Below are 22,619 nucleotides of genomic sequence, written 5' to 3'. Positions count from 1 at the left end.
CTTTGGCAGCTTGGGCGGCAGTGGATCTGAGGATGGAGGACACTGTGGAGGTTTACATGGACGAGTCTGCAGAGATCCCTTGCCTGTACACCTTCACCGAGAAACCTGAGATGGTGATGGTGCAGTGGTTTGTGGTGAGTCTGAAGCTGTAACGCTCTTTCACATTTTTTAGTTTAAAACGTTTTTAGTCATCAGTTACTCACCTTTATGTTGTACCAAATCCATAAGACTTGCTCATCTTCGAAACATACATGCAAAAAGATTTCTGTCCATCCTTTAAAAGTCCACGAAACCAAAACTTTGACACTTCAAAAAGTTCACAATATATCGCTTTGAATCAAGCGTTTAACCCAAGTTTTCTGAAGAGACACAATCGCTGAACATAGCTGATCGATGAACAGATTTAAAGGGATAGTTCACCCAAAAATGAACATTTTGTCATTACTTACTCACCCTCAAGTTGTTCCAAATCATAATGAATTTCTTTCTTCTATTGAACACAAAAGATATTTGAAAGAATGTTTGTAATCAGACAGTTGACGGCATCCATTGACTTCCATAGTAGGAAAAAAAAATACTATGGAAGTTAATGGGTGCCGTCAACTGTCTGGTTCCCAACATTCTTTCAAATATCTTCTTTTGTGTACAACTGAAGTAAGAAATTCAGACAGGTTTGGACAGAATTAAAATTTTTGGGTGAACTATCCTTTTAATTTAGACTATTATTCACACATGAACACTGATCAACACACCTAGAGCACATCAAATATGGCAAACCAAAGCTCCGCCCTACTTGTTTGACGCTTGCGTACAAGCTTCATTGGTTCCTGCGGAAGCTCAAAAGCATTTGTGTGACATCATGTCATGCGTGTGAGATTCTATTTACCATATTTGATGCGCTCTATATGCATATCAATGTTTATATGTGAATAAAGCCTGCATTAAATTTGTTCCTCATATAAAGCAGTCCTATCTCTTTAGAAGACTTGGATTAAACCGCTTGATTCATAAGAATTACTCTTACAATGTCTTTTAGAACTTTTTAATGAGTGGAAGTTTTGGTTGAGCAGATTTTCAATGGATGGGCAAAATTTGTGTTCTAAAGATCAATGATCTTATGGGTTTAGAATGATATGAGGGTGAGTAAATGATGATTTTTTATCCCTTTAATTGTGCTGGAAGTGTGCTGTTACTTTTTAAGTGCTCAGACTTTCACGTGGCTGACAATAGATAGAGTAAAAATTCCCTTAGACTTACATTGAACGAGGGACTCGAGTCATATCCACAGACCATGTGCTAAGTTTTATTTTCAATCATCCTCAGCGGGAGCGTGAAGGGAATCGGGTGAGGATCTCCTACAGCGATCTGACCATGCAGAAGGTGGATGAGGACACGAGCTACAGTGACCGTATCAGTGTACAACCAAACAGTGATGGAGAAACTCTGATCATTCAGGACGTAAAGCTGTCTGATGAGAGAGAGTTTTTCTGTCAGGTCAGTGGGTTGGCAGCCGGCAATGGAGAGGGAAGGACTCTCCTGAAGGTTTTCGGTAAGTCTTTTCCTCATGTCAGTTGAATCGTCACTAAATGTTTTAATATGGTTGCTTCTTATATATATATAAACGTTAACTTGCCGTTGTCAGATCCTCCAGAGCCTCCTGTCGTTGAAGGTGTCCTCTCTGGAGTTTCTGTGTCCAGTGACTCCCCAGCTAAGGTACATCATGCACTCAAATTCACCCTGTATGCATATGTAATGTTTTTAGCCGTTAAATATGCTGGGTTTAAGCTGACGCATCTCTTATTTGGTTAGATTGCATCTTGTGAGACCAGAGACGGCTTTCCCAAGCCAAACATCACATGGTACCGTGATCACATCCCCATCCACCCTGCTAATGGATGTGAGTAAGATTAATATATCCTGTTCCCCATGTACGTACCTGTACTGTGTATTTATTAAAGTTATTACAATAACTGGGAAATAACTAGGTACTAACCCTGAACCTAGTGTACCCCTAAATCTAACCAACCCATGTACTTACTGTACTTTATATTAACTTGTACTTTCTTAAGTACACTGTAACATGCTGTAAAATAAAGTGCAACCATTCAGTTCTAATTCAGTAATTTTAAGTTTTAATATTAATATAATTTTAATATACATTTTTATACTAGCCTACCGTTCAAAAGTTTTCTTATTCTCCTAAAAATTCTCTTATGCTTACCAAGGCTGTATTTATTAAATAAAAATACAATAAAAACAGAAAGAACATCATTTATTTGAAACCTAAATCTTTTGAAACAATGTCACTTTTGTCCAATTTAATGTGTCCTTGCCACTTTTGAATGGTATGTATATCAATATGGATCTAGAAAAAAACAAGCTTAAATAATGGACCTTATTTATTTTCTTAAAACGCATTCCTGGTCTTATTGTGTACGATCACTGTCACAAGTTTGAAAGTCCAAAAGATGAAGATGAGTCAAAACGTTCCAATACGAATGTATTTAATACAGAAATAAACTCAGATAACCCACAACGTAACAGCGTGTCTACACACAAACAATAACCGACAATGAACTGAGGAAACACAGAAACTTAAAGCAACAACATGGAACTTTTCCTCTGCGGTCGCCCTACAGGTTGGAAGCGGAATTGTCCATTACCGCTGTCGTAAAATGATTTACGGTTACTGTATATGAAGCATGCAGGTTTTTTTTCATATGGGCAATGATAATATTATTAATCTTCCCCCTTTCATAATTTATACATGTTTAGTAGACTAAATTAACTATTTTAACTCAAACATTTGCGATTTGCATGTCGATTGCAATGCTCAAATCTGAACGAGAATGATAGCGATAGCATCCTAACCATCTAAAACTACCATGTAAGTGTTTACTAGCTAACGTTACCAGATTGATAATTCGCTCATCTACTAGCTGATTCATGAAGATAAATAAATGGAGGACCAGATAGTTTCCATAACGTAGCCAGGCAGACAACAGATTAGAAAAACTAAAGATAGTATGCAAGCAATTTACAGTTACTTACTAGTTCAACAGCATGACGGCCAAGTCAGCATCGGTCTGGTAACTCTCCTCCTCCATAAGCTCACGCCAGCGAGCAAACGCTCGACCCATATTGATCCTCGTCCTGCCTTTCAGTTTATCACTCTCCCTTTTCCTCTTTCGACTCTACTCCGACAAAACCTTGGACTTCTTACGTTTCGCTGCTGCTTCAGCCATGACGAAAACAGACGTACGAAAACAAACGCGCTGGTTGGCCACATTTGAGGAAGTGGTGGGCAAAGTGACGTATGCCGTAAAGCAGTCGAATTTTGTAGTTCTTTTTGAGCTCTGGTTACTACCCGCACCCCGAAGTTACATAGTGCCAGTAAAAGCGATACAGACCCCGTCAGGCTCTGGCAGACGTCTCATTCAACCTATTGTAAGTCGATGTACTATCACAAGGGTCTTGGAAATATATTATGAAGGTTGAAAAGTTACATGTTGTTGCTTTAAAGGTACGTTTGTATGACAACGATATGTTTAAAACTGAGATGTTTTTCCTTTGGGTTTTCCGTGTTCACACGGATCTGCGAAAATGACTAAAACCCCTGTATTCTGCTGTCAGGCCATTAGATGGCGATGAAACACTATAGAGTCTATAGACTGAACACGTAATAAGCATGTGCATGACTTCATCGTCTTCAGAGATTTGCGTTTTTGTTGTTTACACGGAGACAGTTTTCAGAAACTTGCACTTTGAAACCCGTTTTCAAAAGTTTGCGTTTTCAGGCAGCAAAAACGTCATTGTCATGTAAATGAACGGTCAAAACGCATAAATATTTGTACATTTTTAGGTGTCATGTAAACAGCCGCTAAGTATACAATGATAACAAACTTAAATATGGACAACCGTGGTGATTAAATTAATTCATGGTAACAAACAAGTGGCGGGGAATGTGAACCAAGACAAAAATAATGACAAGCAAACTAAAAGTCCATGAAAATGAAACTAAACAAACAGATGACTAAATTTTACATTAAATACTTTTACAATAAGATGCAATTACTTGCTCCAAACTTATAACACTATGTACAGATCTTAAAATTCTAGCCAATACTAATAAGCCCAAATTATTTTTTATGTTGTGGCTAACTATGAAATAGCAGATAAATAAATGGAAAATTTTGTGCCAAATTTCTTTTCTTGTCCGAATTAAAAATAAAAACCTAAAAGCTGAAATCAATCGCTTTACATGCTACAAATGAATTTAGGCATCACAACATTGTAATGTACAGTATGAAAAAGAGTTGCCACTAATGTGTCTGTATGCCTGGTTGTGTGTGTGTGTGTGTGTGTGTGTGTGTGTGTGTGTTTTCTCAGTGGTGAATGTGGTAACGCTAGTGACAAGAGAATCCAGTGGCCTATATACAGTGCAGAGTGATTTGCATTATAAGGTGACCAAGGAAGACAAAGATGCCCACTTTTCCTGTGAAGTCAGCTACTTTGTCCCAGCAGCTGTCAGGACATCCGAGTCCAAAGGCATCAATATTACAGTTCACTGTAAGTCATTTTATAATTGAGAGTTTCTTTTGATGAAATGGAATGCGATACATCCAATTTTTGTTCTAACCACACTCTTAGAAAGAAAGGTTCAATGGGTTCTATATTCAATAGGTTTCTTTATTCTTGACCCAGTTTTAAAGAACGCTTTATGCCAGAAAGTTTCTATATAAGGAAAAATTTCTTAAATGATTGAATAATACTGTCACATTACGTGTAAGGACAAAGCTCATGGAAACTAGGAATACGTAGAAATAACATTTAATAACCAAACTCTCAGGGAAAACACCAAACACTCTTACACACACTTACATTGACTATAACGGACAAAGACTGAAGGAGAACACAAAGTATAAATACACAGGGACTAACAAGATAACTAATGAGGTGACTGACAATGCACAGGTGATAGGCATGACTAATTAGAACAATCATGGAACACTAGGACACAGGACTGAACCAAAAACACAATGAAGGGGGGAAACACAGATCACACATGAAACAAATACTTTCATGTTTAACGAGTTATTTCAATGATAAAGTATGTTTATGAGCTGTTTAATTAATAAAATTGTATTAAAATGAAAAATTAATTAAAACTAAATCCATATGATCACATGATGGTAACCCCTAAAATATTCTATATATGAAACGCCTGACAGAACCCTTTAAGGTTCTATATAAAACATGCTACACAACATTTTGTTGGTCTGTTGCATTGTGCAGGATAGCTCCGCCCACTGTGAAATCTCATTGGTCCAAAATCTCACTTTACATCCATGCATTTTAGACATCATATTTGACTTTACTGACATGATTTTATCATTACATGCAGTATTTTCAGTTTAATTGTGGACAAAACCTAAATATGAATCTGATGACAATCTTTGTGCGAACACAAGGCTTAAAAATCACATCAGATTTGACATAATCTAACATGGTTTTATATGAAAGGACCCATATTTCCCTGTTTCATGTTTTTAATATTTCAGATAGCGTCAGTACGTCACAGGTAATGATAAACTTTGAGTTGTGTTCGTCATGACACAGCTATGAAGGTCTACTTTGTCAGCTTTTACTAAATAATTGATTGTGAGAATTATTTTGCGTTGGCAAGATGCTTATGAATGAATTAAGATTCATGGCCCCTTGGTCTTTGTGTATGTTCGTATGTCATATAGACCCAACAAGCAGCGTGGAGATATGGAAAGAATCGCCTGAGGGCTTGGTCAAAGAGGGGGACACAGTGGAGATCCGTTGCCAAGGCGATGGGAACCCCCCAGCACCCATCATTTTCAACCGAGAACAAGTGAGAATAGCCTCTTTTTTTCTCTTTTTATTCGGACCCGTTTTTCCTGAATGGGAGGCTGTAAAGCATTGAGAAGAAGCGGACGTAGCAGACGTCTAGCTCAGACAATGTGGTTGATATGCACAGACAGAACAGTGCCATTACTGACTTGCAGCTTTTTGTAAGTGTTACGTATGCATTTGCTTTAATGACATTGGGCCTCATTTATAAAACGCGCATACGCACAGATTTAGGGTACGTTTACACGACAACGACATGCTTAAAACTGAGAAGTTTTTCCTTTCAGTTTTCCACGTTCAGTTCATTGTCGAAACGATCCCCCATTCACACGGATCTGCCAAAACGAATAAAAACCCCTGTATTCTGCTGCCAGGCCATTAGACGGCGATGAAACACGTAATACGCATGTGCATTACGTCATCGTCTTCAAAGATTCACGTTTTTGTTGTTTACACGGAGACCGTTTTCAAAAAATTGCACTTTGAAAACCATTTTCAAAAGTTTGCGTTTTCAGGCAGCCAAAACGCCGTTGTCATGAAAACGAACGGCCAAAACAAATAAAAAGTGTTACGTTTTTAGTTGAAAACGGTGTCGTGTAAACAGCCCCTCAATCTTAGGCCCTGTTTACACCTGGTATGAAGATGTGTTTTGGTCAATCGCTTCACAAGTGGACGAAGCTACATACAGGTGTGAACGGGGTCTAAAACGTTTTGAGCTTGTCCACTTTTGACCACTTCCAGAGGTAGTCGAAAACGCATTTGACCAGATTGCTTTCGTAGTGTAAACACTCATGTGGTCGAATGCGGTTCAACAGCGACAAAAGACCGCCTACTGACCTAATGCGTAAACATTATAGGATGCGTGCTAGCCAGACGGGATTCAAACTTTGTCGGCTGGAGACCCAAGTTTGGTTTAAAGATGAAAAATTTACCAAGCAGAATTCCCAATTCCTCTCACCATTCCTGATTTCTAACACACTTTTTCTGACAGTTCGGTGTGGTCTTGGGGCTGTCAGAGCAGAAACAAAAGCTGCTCTCAGTATGTTTTTCTATCGTCTCCTTGCGCATTCATGCAAATTGCTCAAGCTTATTTTGTCTAGAGCAAAAGATCTGAAAAAAATAAATAAATAAAGTACCCGCCCATAGACCCTCCCTTTGAAGAAATCAGGACAGAAGTGGTTGAAAGTGGACAAAAGAAACGGATTAAAACACCATGTAGACATTCCCACTGTTCTCTGTGTCCTGCTCATAACAGTCAGATGTGGAGCTGGATTCCTATCATGGGCTGCTGGTTCTGAAGGAGGTGTCTCGAGCAGACAGTGATGTGTATGAATGTCACTCTCTGGACCTGGATGCTGTGAACCATGATGAGGTGGTGGACACCCTACAGCTCACTGTGCACTGTGAGTTCTGCTTCTCAATTTTACACACCCTGATTTTGAAACTAGAAATAAATTGCCCACCACCACCACAATATGATCATCCATTAGAACTAGTATCTTAATAATGTTGAATAACACTTACTATTCTGTTCAAAAGTTTTTTTGTTGTTTTTTTTTTTTTAAAGAAATTAATACTTTTATTCAGCAAGGATGCATTGCATTTATGAAACATGGCAGATTTGTACATTGTTACAAAAAATATATATTTCAAATAAATATTGTTCTTTTGAACTTGCTATTTAATCAAAGAATCCTGAAAAAAAAAATCAGTTTACACAAAAATATTAAGCAATAATAATTGACGCTTTCAACAATAATAATAATAATAATAATAAATGTTTCTTGAGCATCAAATCAACATATTAGAATGATTTCTGAAGAAATTACACTAAAGACTGGAGTGATTAGTCATAAAAATTCATATTTCCCATCACAGGAATAAATTACTTTTCAGAATATATTCAAATAGAAAACAGTTATTTTAAATTGTAATAATATTCCACAACATTACTATTTTACTGTATTTTTGATCAAATATGCAGCCCTTGTGAGAATAAGAGAATTCTTTCAAAAAATATAAAATAATATTACCATCCCCATACTTTTGAACTGTAGTGTACATTTATTAATTTTGCAGATGCTTTAGTCTAAAGTGAATAACAAATTAGGATTTTTTTTTTATTATTTAATGTAAAGGAGCCAAATACATTAGCAGTTAACTTTTGTTGAAAAAGGAAAAGTTACTCTCTGTATTGATTTTTTTAATAAAATATCTATATTGTAAAATGCATATATAATATTCAAAAATAAATAAATAAATAATAATAAAGCAATTATGTTTTTCTGGTGCAATATGAATAAAAATGTATTCTGTCAACACTTACTCACCCTCATTAAATGAAGCTGATATAATTCCTTTCAGTCAATTATTGACCGTTTACAGATGGTACTCAACCAGAAAGCTTAATGCTGCCACGGGTACAGTCACAAATGCCTAGGTTTATGTGTTTGTCTCTGTGTGTATGTGTGTGTGTGTGTGCAGATCTGGACCCAGCTGTGGTGATGCCCAAAGACTCCGAGGTCATGCTGAAAGGAGAGAGTCTGACAGCGACCTGCAATGCCCTGTCGTCTTTAGAGACCACTACTGTGTGGTTTAAGGTAACACTGCAGTGTGGACACATTCATTTAGTCTTCCACATTCTGTTTAGAGCTTCTTTTCACCCCACCTGTTCCTCGCTAAATTTGTTTGCGTGCATTTGTTTGTGTGTAGGAAGGGAATGAGGTCGGAAGAGGACACATAATGCAGCTGCAGGACGCCACGTTTGACACAGCTGGACAGTATGACTGTGAAGTGACTGTACCGTCTCTTCCAGGCCTGCTGACCAGCGGTTCTATCCATATCATCGTACAGGGTAAGGAAGAGCTCATCAAGTATTTAAAGGTGGAGTAGGTGATATTTGAAAAACGCTGTTTAAAAGTTGGTTGGACCAACACAACCAGACACAACAACAAACGTGTAGCCAATCAGCATTAGGGGGCATATTACAGTGGAGGAGAGAGAACGAGCAAGAGGGAGATTTGAAGGAAGACTGTAGAAAGAGAGACGGCTGAGTGACATTACAAAAGAGAAAAGCTCATAAGAATATCACTGGAAACTGAAGGGATATGATCAGGAAAGAGCTTTAGGACCCGCGTTAATATTAGAAAAAAAGGTTTGTCTCGAGCTGCTGTGCTTTTGACATCTAACATGAACTCTTGTTTGTATTTTCTCTTGTGTATGTATGTAACTTTTTTGTGCTTTCTTGTCGTTCGTTCATCATCACGATACATTTTCATGAAGCCTTATTTTGTTGCACTTGTGCTACGATAAAGACATCCACTCTTGCATTGTGTGTGTAACAGAGGCCAGCTAGTGAGAGTTGTGCAGACTGATGACTGCTAGAGAATGCGGTGTTTACTGTTTGTTAGTGCACTCGCCTCGTATGCCAGCGATCAGGGTTCGAGACCGACTTGGAGCAGGGCAGTTAGGATTGGAGGGTGAGCTTTGGAGGCGGAGCAATATAGAGAGGCATGTGTTTGTTTGGGTTGATTTCAAATATCAACAATATTCAGCAACGACTTCGAGAAAGAACATGCTGCACTTTTAAGAAGGACCTTTTATGCTTTTTACATTTTTACTAATTTTCTTTAGTGTAACTTGCTGTTTGAGCATGATTTTTTTTTTTGCAAAGTAATAAAGCACAAAGACACTCCAAAGGGAGTTATTCTCTATATCTCCTATATGGGGCGGAAACTTGGGTACTCTTAGAGGCAGACGTGAGAAGACTGGAGGTATTCCAAATGCGCTGCCTCCGCCGGATTCTTGGAGTCACACTCCTCGACAAGATTCCGAACGAGGAAATCCGCCGTCGCTGTTCTCACCAACTGGAAATCAACGTCTTGATCAAACGCGCCCGCCTTCGATGGTTTGGACATGTTTGCAGGATGGATGAGCACCATCTCCCATACCGCACCCTATGGCGAACCAGGCCTGATGGCTGGAAAGTATTAAGAAATGCACCTAAAAAGACGTGGATCAAACAAGTGGAGATGGACCTATCAGCGTATGGTATTTGACCCGATTATGCCAACAAGAATGCGGCTCAGGACAGGAAACGGTGGAGAAAGATCGTGGAGTTCGTATGCGAAGGCAATTTCCGTTCAGCACCCACGGTTCTATATAACCTACGGCCACGTTAGGACTACGGAATCACGGGAGATAAATAATTCTCTATATCAGTGCTCACTATTTCTGAACTCCCTGAAACGTACACTGCATAACATTCTTCATTTAAATCATTCCCGCCGAGTTTAGGGTTTTTCACGTCGGTCTGTTTATTCTTGGTTTGGTAACAGAGCTCTGACACTCTTATTGTCTTGTCTTGGTGAGTGTGCGGTTTCGAGTTCGCTCGGGCCGTGCGCACTTCTGTCCACGTGTTTTGTGTGCGGAGCGTAGGCTACTGTTTGGATCCCGGCACTTCGATCTAGTTTCGGTTCTGTGTCAGGGTTCGGACGTTCGTGCTCCATTCTGTTGTAAGCGGCTAAGCGCATGGAATGAGCATTTGCTCACTCTCCAGCGTCAGACTGTACGCTCTTCTGTCCATGTGTGTGTTTTGTTCTTTGTAGCACGTGGCTCAAGTGTTTCATCAGCCGTGTGCTTTCATGTTGTCCTGTTTTGTGCGGATACGCAGTCGGTGAGTGCTCTCATTGGCTGCGTGTTCGTGCCTTGTTTTGTTTGCGCACATGGCTTGTGATCGTGTCTAGCCCTGCAAAGCCTTGTCTTGCTGTTTCCAGCCCAGCCCTGCTGTCAGTCAAATTTACCCCCTACGGGGTAGTTTCTCTTTAATTTTACAATTAAATAAAAAGCCCATTATTTCTGCATCTTGAGTCCTCGCCTCATCCTTAACCCAACCCTGACAGCCCAAGGCATCCGCAAAAAACTGGCGAGGCCTGGTTGAGTTGCAATAGTAGTGTGTTGAAACCATAGACTGTAAAAAAATACTTGAAACTCAGTTATGGTAAGGGCGTGACATTTCCGAAACACGCTGGAAGCGGTTGACCAATCACAACACACTGGTCTAGCCGACCAATGAGAGCACATTGCACTTTTTAGTAGGAGGGGCTTCATAGAGACAGGAACTTAACAGGCTGCATTATACAATGTAAAATATGTTCAAAATAATGTTTTTTGAACGTAATAAAGGTCATGAATAGAGCTGTACATTTAGTAACAGTATATTTCTAAAGTTGTTACTGGATCTGTTCCTCTAGGTGCGCCTCAGATGAAGGATGCGGAGAGGGAGATTGAGCTGACAGAAAAGGTCGGGGGGTGGTTAAATTTGAGCTGTGAGGTGAGAGGTTACCCTCGTCCCGCCATCACCTGGAGCATCACTGGCAGCCAGGTAACACAGATTTCCTCTCAGTCCTCTGCTCGTGTTACACAGCGCTTGGGTTGACGCTTTTGTCTTGTATGTGTGTGTGTATTCTCAGAGCTGGCGTGAGGTTGTTAAAAGAGAGACGGAGGAGCAAGTCCTTAGTGTTGTGATGCTTAAAGTTACCACTGACATTGTTGCTATCTGCAATTCAACAAATGACTTTGGAATAGAGACCAAGACCTACAACATCAGGAGCAGTAAGAGTCCATTTTCCTTGTTTACACTGAAAATCAGGAATCATAATCACTATAATTAATGATGAAGAAAATTATGTTTTTTTGATTATACATTCAATGTATTTAAATATAATTGAATAAATGTATTGTATACATGTAATATTTATTTTAATATAGGTAGATGTAATATCTATACATACGATTACTGTGTACAATTTTATACATACATTATTAATTTTTTTTATTTATTTTTTTTAAATATGATTTATTATTAGAAATTAAATGTATAAAATTAATAAAATTATTTAATTTAAAATTTGGGTATCTATTTAGATTAATATAATTTATTGGGGATCAAAATTTGTACATACACTACCGTTCAAAAGTTTGGGGTCAGTGAGAACTCTTCTGTTCTTCAAGGCTGCATTTATTTGATAAAAAATACAGTAAAAACAGTATTATTGTGAAATATTATTACAATTTAAAATAACTGTTTTCTATTTTAATATATATATATATATATATATATATATATATATATATATATATATATATATATATATATATATATATATATATATATATATATATATATATATAATTTTCAGCATCATTACTCCAGTCTGTCACATCACCCTTCAGAAATCCTTCTAATATGCATTTCTTTTGTTAAAAACAGATGCAACATAATAAATGTCTTTACTGTCGCTTGTTTGATTTGACTGGCAATACTGGCAGTTTGGAATCAAAAATGTTAATGTTGTTCTTTGTTTTCGCCCAGTTCCATTCTCCCAGACTCCAACGGCTAGAAAAACTTCAGGTAACATTTTTTTTTTTTTCATCTTCTGTTCATAACAGATCATAAGTTTTAAATCAACACCCAGTCCATTTAATCCCTACAAAATCCATCCCAAACAAACAATGAAAGATCATCTTATGTACTTGAATAATTCATAGATTTTATATGGTGAAGCCTCCACAGCAGCTCGGTTAGCTTGGCTCTTCGTGTCGGCCTCTGGGCATATTTAAAATTCTGTGTGAAGAAAAGTCATAGTGCAAAAAAAAAAAAAAAAAAAAACCTAGCAAAAATTGAAGCAGACATTACTTCAGATAGCAGGGGCAGATCTAGCGCTGAATGTTTTCCAAGATGAATGTATAATTAGTTCTATGTGAATATATTAACAAATGTTTTGAAGTGCTGGGCTGCAACTGAGACTGTTAAATTATTATGGTGAACATAGTGGTGGCAGCCTGCTGTTTTACTGAGTAGATTTAACTCATAAAATCCATTCCCAGACAATTGTTTGTCGTCTCTCAGTGTTTATTTATAGCATTTGATGACGCTTCCTCTAAATGGCGCTCCTTAATTTTCTTTATTTGACTCTGAGGAATATGAGTCTCTTATTCCATTTTACTAAAACACTTTAATTATATGTTTCATATACCAAACTCGTCTCATTTACAAGGACATGCGTCCTTGTCATGTGGCACACGTTTTGAATCCAAATGTTCCAGCCATTGTTAAAAAGTGCAGTGTAACGTGCCCTTCAGTGTTCTTTTCATGATCTGGTATGGGATTTCACTTTTGTATTTTGCCCGAAAGCACATTTACTGCATTTCAGCATGAATTAATCTAGTCTTAATTAGTCTTGTTGAAAGGGTAATAATTCATTGGTTATTATATGTCAGCCAGTCATGCTAATGTTGACGTCTCTTGTTCTCTTTGCAGTTGATAATAGTGGAGTGATTATTGTGGTGATTATTGTGAGCATCCTGTTGCTGGCCATCCTGGGCAGCGTCTTCTACTTCCTGTATAAAAAGGGCAAGTTACCCTGTGGACGCTCAGGCAAACAAGAAATGTATGTAATATATATATATATATATATTTCCCATTCTATCCAGTTAATTCGTATACATTTGTGCAGGGGTTTTCAAATTGGCCGCATTAGAGTGCGAGAGGGTCTATGGATAAGTTTAGAGAAAAACTGTAAAAAAAAATATATTTAAAACAATACAAATTATCATTAAATCAAATCAATAAAAAATTGAGCTTTTTAAAATAAATAATAAAAAAGAACATTAATCCAAATAAATAATTAATTAATTAATCAAACAAACAGTACAGTACTATAGTATGTTGAAACAAAAACATAATGTAATAAATACAAATATTTCCAAAATAATATTTTACTCATATTTATAATATAACATTTTTACTGTAAAAATTGGGTCTTTACACATGAAAATACATAGCTCCATTTTAGCAATAGTGGTCCTGCTTGAGGATGGTCATATTTGTGGGTCTAAAAAACCCTGCATTATTATACAAGTTGATATGGTATTATCAAGTTTTTTTGCATCTAAAGATGCCATGGTATTTTTTTAAAGTATGCTGCAGTACCACCATGTGAACTTTATGGTATATGACACATAAACTACCAGTTAAAAGTTTGGGCATCTCTATTACTGTTTCATGAAAACATTGAATAATATGGTTTTAATTAGGTTCCGTTTATATTAGGTGTCATGAACTAAATGTTTTTACAGCTTTTATTAATCTAGGTTAATGGTAATTTATAAATATATGCGTTCATTGTTAATTCATGCTCGTTCATACTACATTAATGTTAATTTTATCCAACTTGAACTATTCAATATGTGTTAGTATAAATTACCTTTTAAAAGTTTGTTGTCGGCAATTTTTTTAATTTTATGAAAAAAGTATCTTATATTCACCAAGGCCGCTTTTATTTGATCAAAAATACTGTACAAAACATAATAGTGTGAAATAATAATAATACAATTTAAAATAACTGTCTTCTATTTTATATCTTTTAAAATATAGGCCTAATTAATTCATTGTCATTACTTCAGTCTTCAGTGTCACATGATCCTTCAGAAATCATTCTAATAAGCTGATTTGGTGCTCAATAAACAATTCATAGTATTATTAATGTTGTAAACATTGCACATATTTTCAGGATTCTTTGATGGAAAGAACAGCATTTATGTGAAACAGAAATCTTTTGTAACATTAAACATGTATAACTGTCACTTTTTATCAATTCAATGCATCCTTCCTGAATAAAAGTATTAATTTCTTTCGAAACCCCAAAACATATCTTACTGACAAACGTTTAAATGCTAGTGTACATAGAAATTAACATGAACTAAGATGGAGAAGTATTATTATTACTAATGCATTTACTAACGTAGTGTATAGAACCATATCAAATGTTACTATTTTAGGAATGAAATTCATACAAAACCTTTCAAAAATGAAAGCAGGAATCATTAGATTTTAATAACATGACTTCACTATGGGACCACATATCTTTTTGTTGGGGTAATTTGATGAAGTCTTTTTCAAGTGTTTATGATATCATTTGATAGTAAAACATCTGTGCAGCCAAATGGTGCAGTCTTGTGTATCGGTGTGTTATTGGTGTGTAATCTCTACAGCATTAATGCCTACAGCACCAAGGAGAAGACGAGCAAAGATGACATCGTCGTAGAGATGAAGGCAAAAAAGACTGAGGAGTCTGTCCTACTGAAGGGCGTCAATGGGGAAAAGAAACCTCTCAACGACCAGGTAACCATGTATACTTAACTCTTATTCAAAGTACATAGCAATTATCAAGATGAGATGGCCATCAGGAACATCACTTTAACTTTATTATATGGCGCTTTTTCCTGAAATAAAGAACAACATCCTTAGCTCATAAACGGAGGATTGTCGTCGACTAAAGATGGAATCTGTTACTCCCTGCTGACCCAACATCAAGTCTTAAGTGGAGCAGCCACCTTTTCTGGATAAAGTGGACTGTACTTTTGTATCTCGTGTGTGAGCAGCAGTATTCATGCTTGGATAAATGGGACGTAAGCGAGCTTATCCATAAAGGAAGAGTGTTCTCTATTTTCTACTGTTCTTCAATGTTTTTCTTCAACCAACGACCAATTTAAGACAGTGGACCTTTTCCATGAAAAACAAGCAAAATGAATTACAGAGCAAACTGGTTGAAAAAAACTGTCTACATTGATGCTGTCTACACAGGATGCAACGCTTTGTCTACGTTCACACTGTCAGTCCAAATCTGATTATTCATGTATCCGATTGGAATCTGATCTAAAATTATTGACTGTCCACATTTTGAATCGCAACTGTTCAGGTTTGTGTTTCCCAAAAGCATCGTTGGCCAACTATGATCACAATTTCCATTGAACTCTATAGGTAACGACGGAACTTGCGACCATAGTTTGCTTTGGGAAACGCACCCCTGATCCGATTTGTGTGTCCCATCCCGCTCTTTTGTTTTCTGGAATATCTGCATTGTTTTTATGGCAATGATGTTGTGTTGGTAGGCATACGCCAAAAACTACAACAACAACTGCAAGAGTTTGCAATACAGATGTTGTCTTATTTACAAAATGTAAATGTGTTGCCGCTGGTATGTGCGTTTAAAATTATTCCGTACTGTAATCTCAAAACATCTCCATTATATATTCATTTTCTGCTCCTCTGGCATTTTGAAGCAGCACAACCATGTTTCAGCAGCGACTTTTAGCATTTTTCCTATAACAACGTCTGACGTTTCCATTTTACGTGGCGTGAGAAATTCACATAGGCCTAAACCATGTGAAATCTGATCAGGGGTGCGTTTCCCAAAAGCATCGTTAGCCAACTATGGTCGCAAGTTCGGTCGTTATCAGCATATTTCAACGAGTCAGTGTTTCCCGAAACCAACGTTCTAACGAACATTCGCAAACAGCATCGCAATGTTGTGTGTTTGGAACGACAGCTCTCAATCTGTGACAAGTTTCTTGTTTGCATGACACATGGTCTCAATAAATCTTGAGGCACATAAGCAAGCTGACATTCAGTACAACCTGTGTCTTTTATTTAGAATACATATTTGTCATTTACGTCTCTTAGTTTGCCAAGAGATTTAAAGCGTCGTTTTTTGAAGAGTGCGCATGTGCGTACGTGCTCTATTACGTAAGAACGAGCCTATGATTGAATCTGGAAATAAAGCAAAATAAATGAGAAAAATGAGAAATAGTCCTCAGATGCCATGTCCGTAATTTATAGAAAAACATCTAGCATTAATTTAATCTCAAACAAATTCATTAAAAGTAGTTATTACTCTACCACGTGCGTGAGTGACATCATTAACCAACGTAGTTGAACATCCAGTTTGCGACAATACAGTTTTGGGAAACAGTCGTGACTAGCTAGTTGACTTCTTCAACAATGCATCTTACTATTGTAGTTAAGCAGCGAGTTATATAATTGTGCGGGAAACGCACCCCAGAGTGGTCGGACTGAAACGAATTTCCAGAAATGCGATTTGAATAGGATTTCAAACCACATTTGAAAGTGGCTCGAAAAGGATTTGCAAAGATCGCATTTCATGTGATTTTTTGCCGTTCACACTTGCTAAATCTGGTCGGATTTCAATCGGATTTGCACAAAAAAACAGATTTGGACTGACAGTCTGAACAAGTTCTGGCCCGTTCTAGTGCTGACATACTCCTTCCGATAGTTTCAACTGCAGGACTAGTTTCAACTAAGTGGATTTGACAGCATGTAGACAAGTTGAATGTAGTCAGACCATGTGACAAAACCATGCAAATTGTGACATTGATTTGAATGTAAAAATGCTTTTACAGACTAAATTCATTCTGCTTGTTTAACGAATGAGACACAATGTCTTTTTTAGAGAGACTGCCATCGTTGGAGCCTGTAGCGCGATGACGTACTGGATTAAATCCATTATGTAGTGGACGCCTGATTTTTTCTCCCAAACCAGTTCAGCACAAAACTCCTCCATGCAGCCGATTATAGATCCCATTAGTGATGTCAGTCACAGTGATGTCAAGATTTAATTGCTGATGTCAATCACAGTGCTGATCGCTTACACAACACTACAACAAATACACTCTAAAAAAATGCTGGGTTGTTTCAACTCAACAGATGGGTTTAAAATGTAATTTACACATTTAAAGTCCCCCTGTGGTGAAAATCAAGGTTTTAATATTGTTCATATATCTATGTGGTGTTTTTAAGACAAACCAGGTGCATTAAAACTGCAGTGAACCAAAGACAGTCTCAAAAACGCGACGTCACAAACTACCTTGTAACCAGTCATGTCAACATGTGATCATCAACGAGTGGATCTCTTAAATATGTCATTAAAACACTTAAATATGTCATTTTGGTGAATATGAGTTTTAAGGGATACAATGATTGACTACAGGGGGACTTTGAACCAATGGTTGGTTGGTCCATATTTGACCCAAACATGGGTTGAAACAACCCATCATTTTTTAGAGTGACTAACTCCTAAACCTGCCCTACACCCTAACCTTAACCTGGTTTGCGTCCACTACCCATTGAATTTAATTCAGTCCATCAGCGCGATACAGACTGCAGTGTGGACATCTTGTTTTTAGACCACAAAAGTGTATATATTATAAATATGTTTTATTGATCCTATTTGTGACCCAATTCGTTCCACTTGTGCTTTTCTAAGCTCTGTTCAGAAAAGATTTAGTTTTGCAATCCTTGCGTGATGCCGCAGAAAGCATACTTTGAAAAAAAAAAAAAAAAAAACATTTGATTTTCATATGGTGAAAGTTGATTTTTGTTTTCTATGTACATTATAGACAATTTTGTCACGTCTTCTGATATTCCAGTAAATCCCAATGGACCAAATAAAAAAAATGCTAATTCCGTTTCAAAGGCTGTTACTTAAAAAACCCACGTAAAGTCATTGAGGATAACAGATGTGTACACACAGCCCTTCACAATATTAAGAAACCCCGTTCAACTTGGCAGTAAACCGAGGAAATGGATAAACATGACCAGGATTCAGCCAATAAAACAGAGCTGACACTTAATAGTGTGTGTACGGTCCAGCTCAAACTACTGCAGAGCTCATTTACTGTTTGTAAATAGTCGTAGGGAAGGAAATTGTAGCTCTTTGTGTTTCGACTGCTGAGGGGAATTGCAGCTCCCTCTGTTTTTGCCTCAACTGCAGTGCCTGCGGAAATGTGTCTTCATTTCACATCAATGTTAGTTACACTGAAACCTTTGTGTTGTCTTGTTCGTTTTGCGCATGTCTCTGTATTTGGTGAGGGGAAAGTTTTTGTTGTTTTCGTAAATGCCATGAATAATTAAACGTTTGATAAAAAGACGCTGTATGGTTTAGCCTGAAAACTTTTGGATCCTTAAATAATTTTGTTTTAGACTTTTGTTACTATCATTCAGTCGTCAATGTGATTTGTTCTAATGTACAGAGTTTGTCTTGTTTCATATTGTTGAATGTGGCTGACATGATGGCTTTGGCTTTTACATTTGTTCAAAAAGGACATGACACACATGTTATCTACATCAGTGTTCGTGGAAGCTGAACCTAATATCTTCAGGACTGTTGTTGCCATTCTAAACCACACTTGGACAATTCATATTTGATTATAGCTGTGCTCATGCATTCTTTTAGCCTCAATGTTATAGTTAAATACCATCAAAAAAGTAGGCTGATGTTGTCCATTTTTGTTAGTTTGCTCATTTAAAAAAGCTTTGCATTTATTGATGTAACAGAAACACAGGCATCTTTTTTATATATATTTGTGCAAATGTTGCATTTTAATAATATTTACACTCTCTAAATATAAGTGCGAGTCATTTGAGACTGTCAGAACACTGTCGAACCTCTGCATACTACACTGGCACCTTTTTCCTGCCTGTCCTTGTGAGCAAATTATGTTGTAATAGCGCAAACTATCATTCTCGTTGTAGATTGTTCGCAAACAGTTCTGCAATGTTCTATGTTTTGATTTCACTTATGGATGTAAATTAAGTACTTGTGGTTTGATGCGTTTGATGCTTGCATTTTTTTTTAAATAAATTTTGGCCCAAAAAAATAAAAATAAAGATATGTTACATTCAATGTTTGTCTCCAGCTTCTTGGAAACCTTCAATTTTGATACATCATTTTAGATGCAGGTCTTTCCTCTAGCAGATCTGAATACAACCGAAGAAGCGTCTCCGTCTGCTAAAGTGAAGCATTCGAAAATATCAGGCAGGTTTTATTTAAATCACAGTTTCCATGATATCTGTTACTGAGATTACTAAGGGCACGTTTGCATATGTCATTCAGCCTCACTGAATATATTCTTCTTAATTACTGTGTTATTTCGGGTTTAATTCTGTAGTGCTGAATCAGACTGCAAACCTCCAGACACATAATTGTTATAATGAAATGATAAAAATACTTGCTTATAACAGTAATCAGAATTGTCTGAAAGACATCACCAAAACAAAGAAGTGTAATTCAACCTAATTTTTCTTCCAGACTTGTACAGTTTTCAATTGGGAAAGTATGAACGAAATATAGAGGAAGGCTGCCCTCTACAGTTTACTTAAATCACACACAGGGCTCAAGCTGTCCTGAATCAGGATTCATTTGTCGAACATTATGGAGACCTTTGTGCATTTGGGTCATTTCTGTTATGCTGTCCTTTTAAACTCTAACTTAAAAAAAAAAATATATATATATATATATATATATATACCTTTGTTGTAATTTAAAGAATGTACTATTTAAAGGGGTTCAACACTACAAAACATCACAGAATTCATAAAATCCAGTGTTTTTGCTTGCTTGGGCTACTGAACAAAACCATCACAAACTATGTAACTTCCATGATGATTAAGGAGCTGGTTTTAGTAAAAGGGCAGTTACCATTCATCAAATTGTCTAATTGTCTGCAGGCATTAAGAGTTGTTTGAAATATTTTTAAAACTCTTCCTGTTTTAATTCTCAAAACTTGTTTGTATTTTCAATTTACTATTGCATTTCTACATACTTCTATTTACTACTTCATTTTCCTCTTCTGTTTAAATTTGTTTCTAATTGTTATTTGTCTACATGTCTGAATATTGTTTTGCGCATTAAAAAGATAAATAAATAAAAGAGCGTTCAAAAGACATACATGAAGGAAAGATAACTGGCAATAGAAAAACCAACAACAAAATAAAATTGATGACCAACCGACCAAGTCAGAAGTAAAAATATCCGAGAGCATGCCAAATTACATCTTTAAAATTTCAAGAGTTTAACGGGGCTATATAAAAACTGTAATGTATCACTTTTCTGTTGCCAATGTGTGAACTGTTTGTAACAAAACTTTAAAAAAAATGAGACCTTTCCCGACGTCCTAGGTTGCCTATGAAAGCCAGACTGACTTTTATGTGAAGAACTCGGGTCGTTTTTGCCGGGAAAATCAAAAGGATGTGTTTACGCGCGCTCCCGAGAGCCTTTCCAGGTCAATGACACATCAAATAAATGATTATTCAGGCGAAAGATCCATTCTTTCCTGTAAATTCTGTAATGTCAATTTTTCAAGCAAATAAAAGGGATTAATTACTGAATACAAACTCAGTCTCACATACCCAGAAAGTGTATAGTCTCAAATAGGCCAATAAGCCTACTTTAGCCTACAATCAAATTATCTGCAGTGTAATTTTAATTACCTCATCCGTCGACTTGATGCCGGTTAATTGCAGTGCTGGTGCAAACATTACTTTGATTACTTTGTTATTGAGAGAAAACCGCGCGAGCAGTGCAGACGTCTGCCAGCGTGGCGTGAGGAAGCAGTATGCTACAGCTGCAAAGGTATTTCCAACTTCTTTTAACTTCTAACTAAGCGGAGAACGAAAAAAAGAACTTCCATGTGAGTATATCGGGACCTTGAATCACGTTCAACCTCTTGTTCTTGAGTGCGAGCACTAGCACGTTGCTGGCTGCAGTTCACATAACGGCCACTGGTGTCGCTAATAAAAAGGGTTTCTGAATTCTTTAATATTTTATCACGTTTTATCATTGCTTAAATAAATGTGGTATATGTGCATGAGAGCAGCAGAGAACAATCTTTATCCATATGTTTACAATTGTGAGTTTAATATTTTTATTATCATTATAGCATTTATGTCTCTCTGAGTCTGAACACTGCAGATACTTAATTAGTGTTCATGTATGAGAACAGAACACTGCTAACATAACTTCAGTGCACACGTATTTCTTTGTTTATAAAAAGTTATAAAACTTCTTGGATGAACTTGAAAAGTGACCGCATCCTTGTATTTACATTCTACAACCGAAACGTAGGCTATGTGCGTTTCAGAATTGCAGGTTATTTCCTCCAGGTCTCTGTTGGGAGGTAATAACCTTGCTCTGTCTCAGATTATAGCTAAGCTGGATGTGAGTTAATGCTGGGACTCAGATACCCGTCCGCATCCTCAGGACATTCTTCAAGGGTAGAGGGAGGAGGATGATGGAAACGTGTGTTCTGATTATGGATAGAAGTCTGTCAAAGTGTGTTAAAGTCACCATGAAATCAAAATCGACAGTTCTTGTTTCTTAAAGGTGCTCTAAGCGATGTTGAGTGACATCACTTCTTGTTGACATTCAAAGTATTGTCAAACAAAACGGGGGCTAGCTCGACCCTCCCTCCTCCTCATCCCGTCCCCTCCCCCTCCCTTCCGTGCTTTTCCTGATGTAAATTCGGGACTTTACGCGTTCCTCCTTCTTTTTCCCTCTTCTTTGCTATTTGTTCATTGGAACATCGTCTCTTTGGTCGTGTGTCGGCCATATCAAAATTCATATCTAACGTAAGTCGTTGTCGTTGTTAGGACATCTCTCCTCTAGCTAACTTCCCTCTTCATGCTTCTCTCTCCTCCACTCCCCACACCCCCCTTCATGTGCATGCGCACTAACCCCCCAACCCCCACCCCCAAATCATTCTTGTCGGTTATTGGCTGGAACACTGTTTGTTATGTTTCGTGGTCCAGCCTGGGCCAGTTTGTTTTTGTTGCCGTTTGTGGAGCCTGTGGTGTCTACAGAGACCGTGTTTTTTACAGTGTGTTCAGGGGACAGGCAGCTAACGGTAGTGAGGAGATGTTTGCTGTATGTGACAAAAAATGTTTCGGCCTAAAAAACGAGTGACATCGCTTAGAGCACCTTTAATGGAATATTGCAGTATTTATTATAAATTATTTATCAGTGCAGCCACATCATTATTTTTTAATTCATGTACCCGCATAATTTTTAATCAAAATAACTTTTGCAGCAACATCTCTTCTCTTC

The 22,619-nt window shown here is 37.2% G+C and overlaps 1 protein-coding gene across 2 annotated transcripts in view; it reads left to right on the top strand.

The window, feature by feature from the left end:
• Window positions 1-19,287, top strand: part of mcama (melanoma cell adhesion molecule a) — a gene marked incomplete at its 5' end in the record, with an annotated part of 57,833 nt that extends 38,546 nt beyond the window's left edge. Inside the window, 15 exons of one of the 2 annotated variants that reach the window (XM_081366922.1) lie at window positions 10-134; window positions 1,324-1,549; window positions 1,643-1,713; window positions 1,810-1,897; window positions 4,390-4,569; window positions 5,751-5,878; window positions 7,133-7,280; window positions 8,362-8,477; window positions 8,590-8,731; window positions 11,130-11,260; window positions 11,349-11,490; window positions 12,251-12,289; window positions 13,199-13,328; window positions 14,932-15,061; window positions 15,174-19,287. In XM_081366922.1, the coding sequence (XP_081223048.1) occupies window positions 10-134; window positions 1,324-1,549; window positions 1,643-1,713; window positions 1,810-1,897; window positions 4,390-4,569; window positions 5,751-5,878; window positions 7,133-7,280; window positions 8,362-8,477; window positions 8,590-8,731; window positions 11,130-11,260; window positions 11,349-11,490; window positions 12,251-12,289; window positions 13,199-13,328; window positions 14,932-15,061; window positions 15,174-15,194 (1,817 nt within the window). In that variant the 3' untranslated portion in view covers window positions 15,195-19,287. The remainder of the gene's footprint in view (window positions 1-9; window positions 135-1,323; window positions 1,550-1,642; window positions 1,714-1,809; window positions 1,898-4,389; window positions 4,570-5,750; window positions 5,879-7,132; window positions 7,281-8,361; window positions 8,478-8,589; window positions 8,732-11,129; window positions 11,261-11,348; window positions 11,491-12,250; window positions 12,290-13,198; window positions 13,329-14,931; window positions 15,062-15,173) is intronic. The other variant, XM_081366923.1, reaches the window with a different exon arrangement.
• Between the last annotated feature and the right edge of the window lie 3,332 nt (window positions 19,288-22,619).

The sequence above is a fragment of the Scardinius erythrophthalmus genome (assembly GCF_964197995.2).
Source record: "Scardinius erythrophthalmus genome assembly, chromosome: 5".
NCBI classification, from domain to species: Eukaryota; Metazoa; Chordata; class Actinopteri; order Cypriniformes; family Leuciscidae; genus Scardinius; species Scardinius erythrophthalmus.
This window is presented reverse-complemented; position numbering and strand designations above follow the sequence as displayed.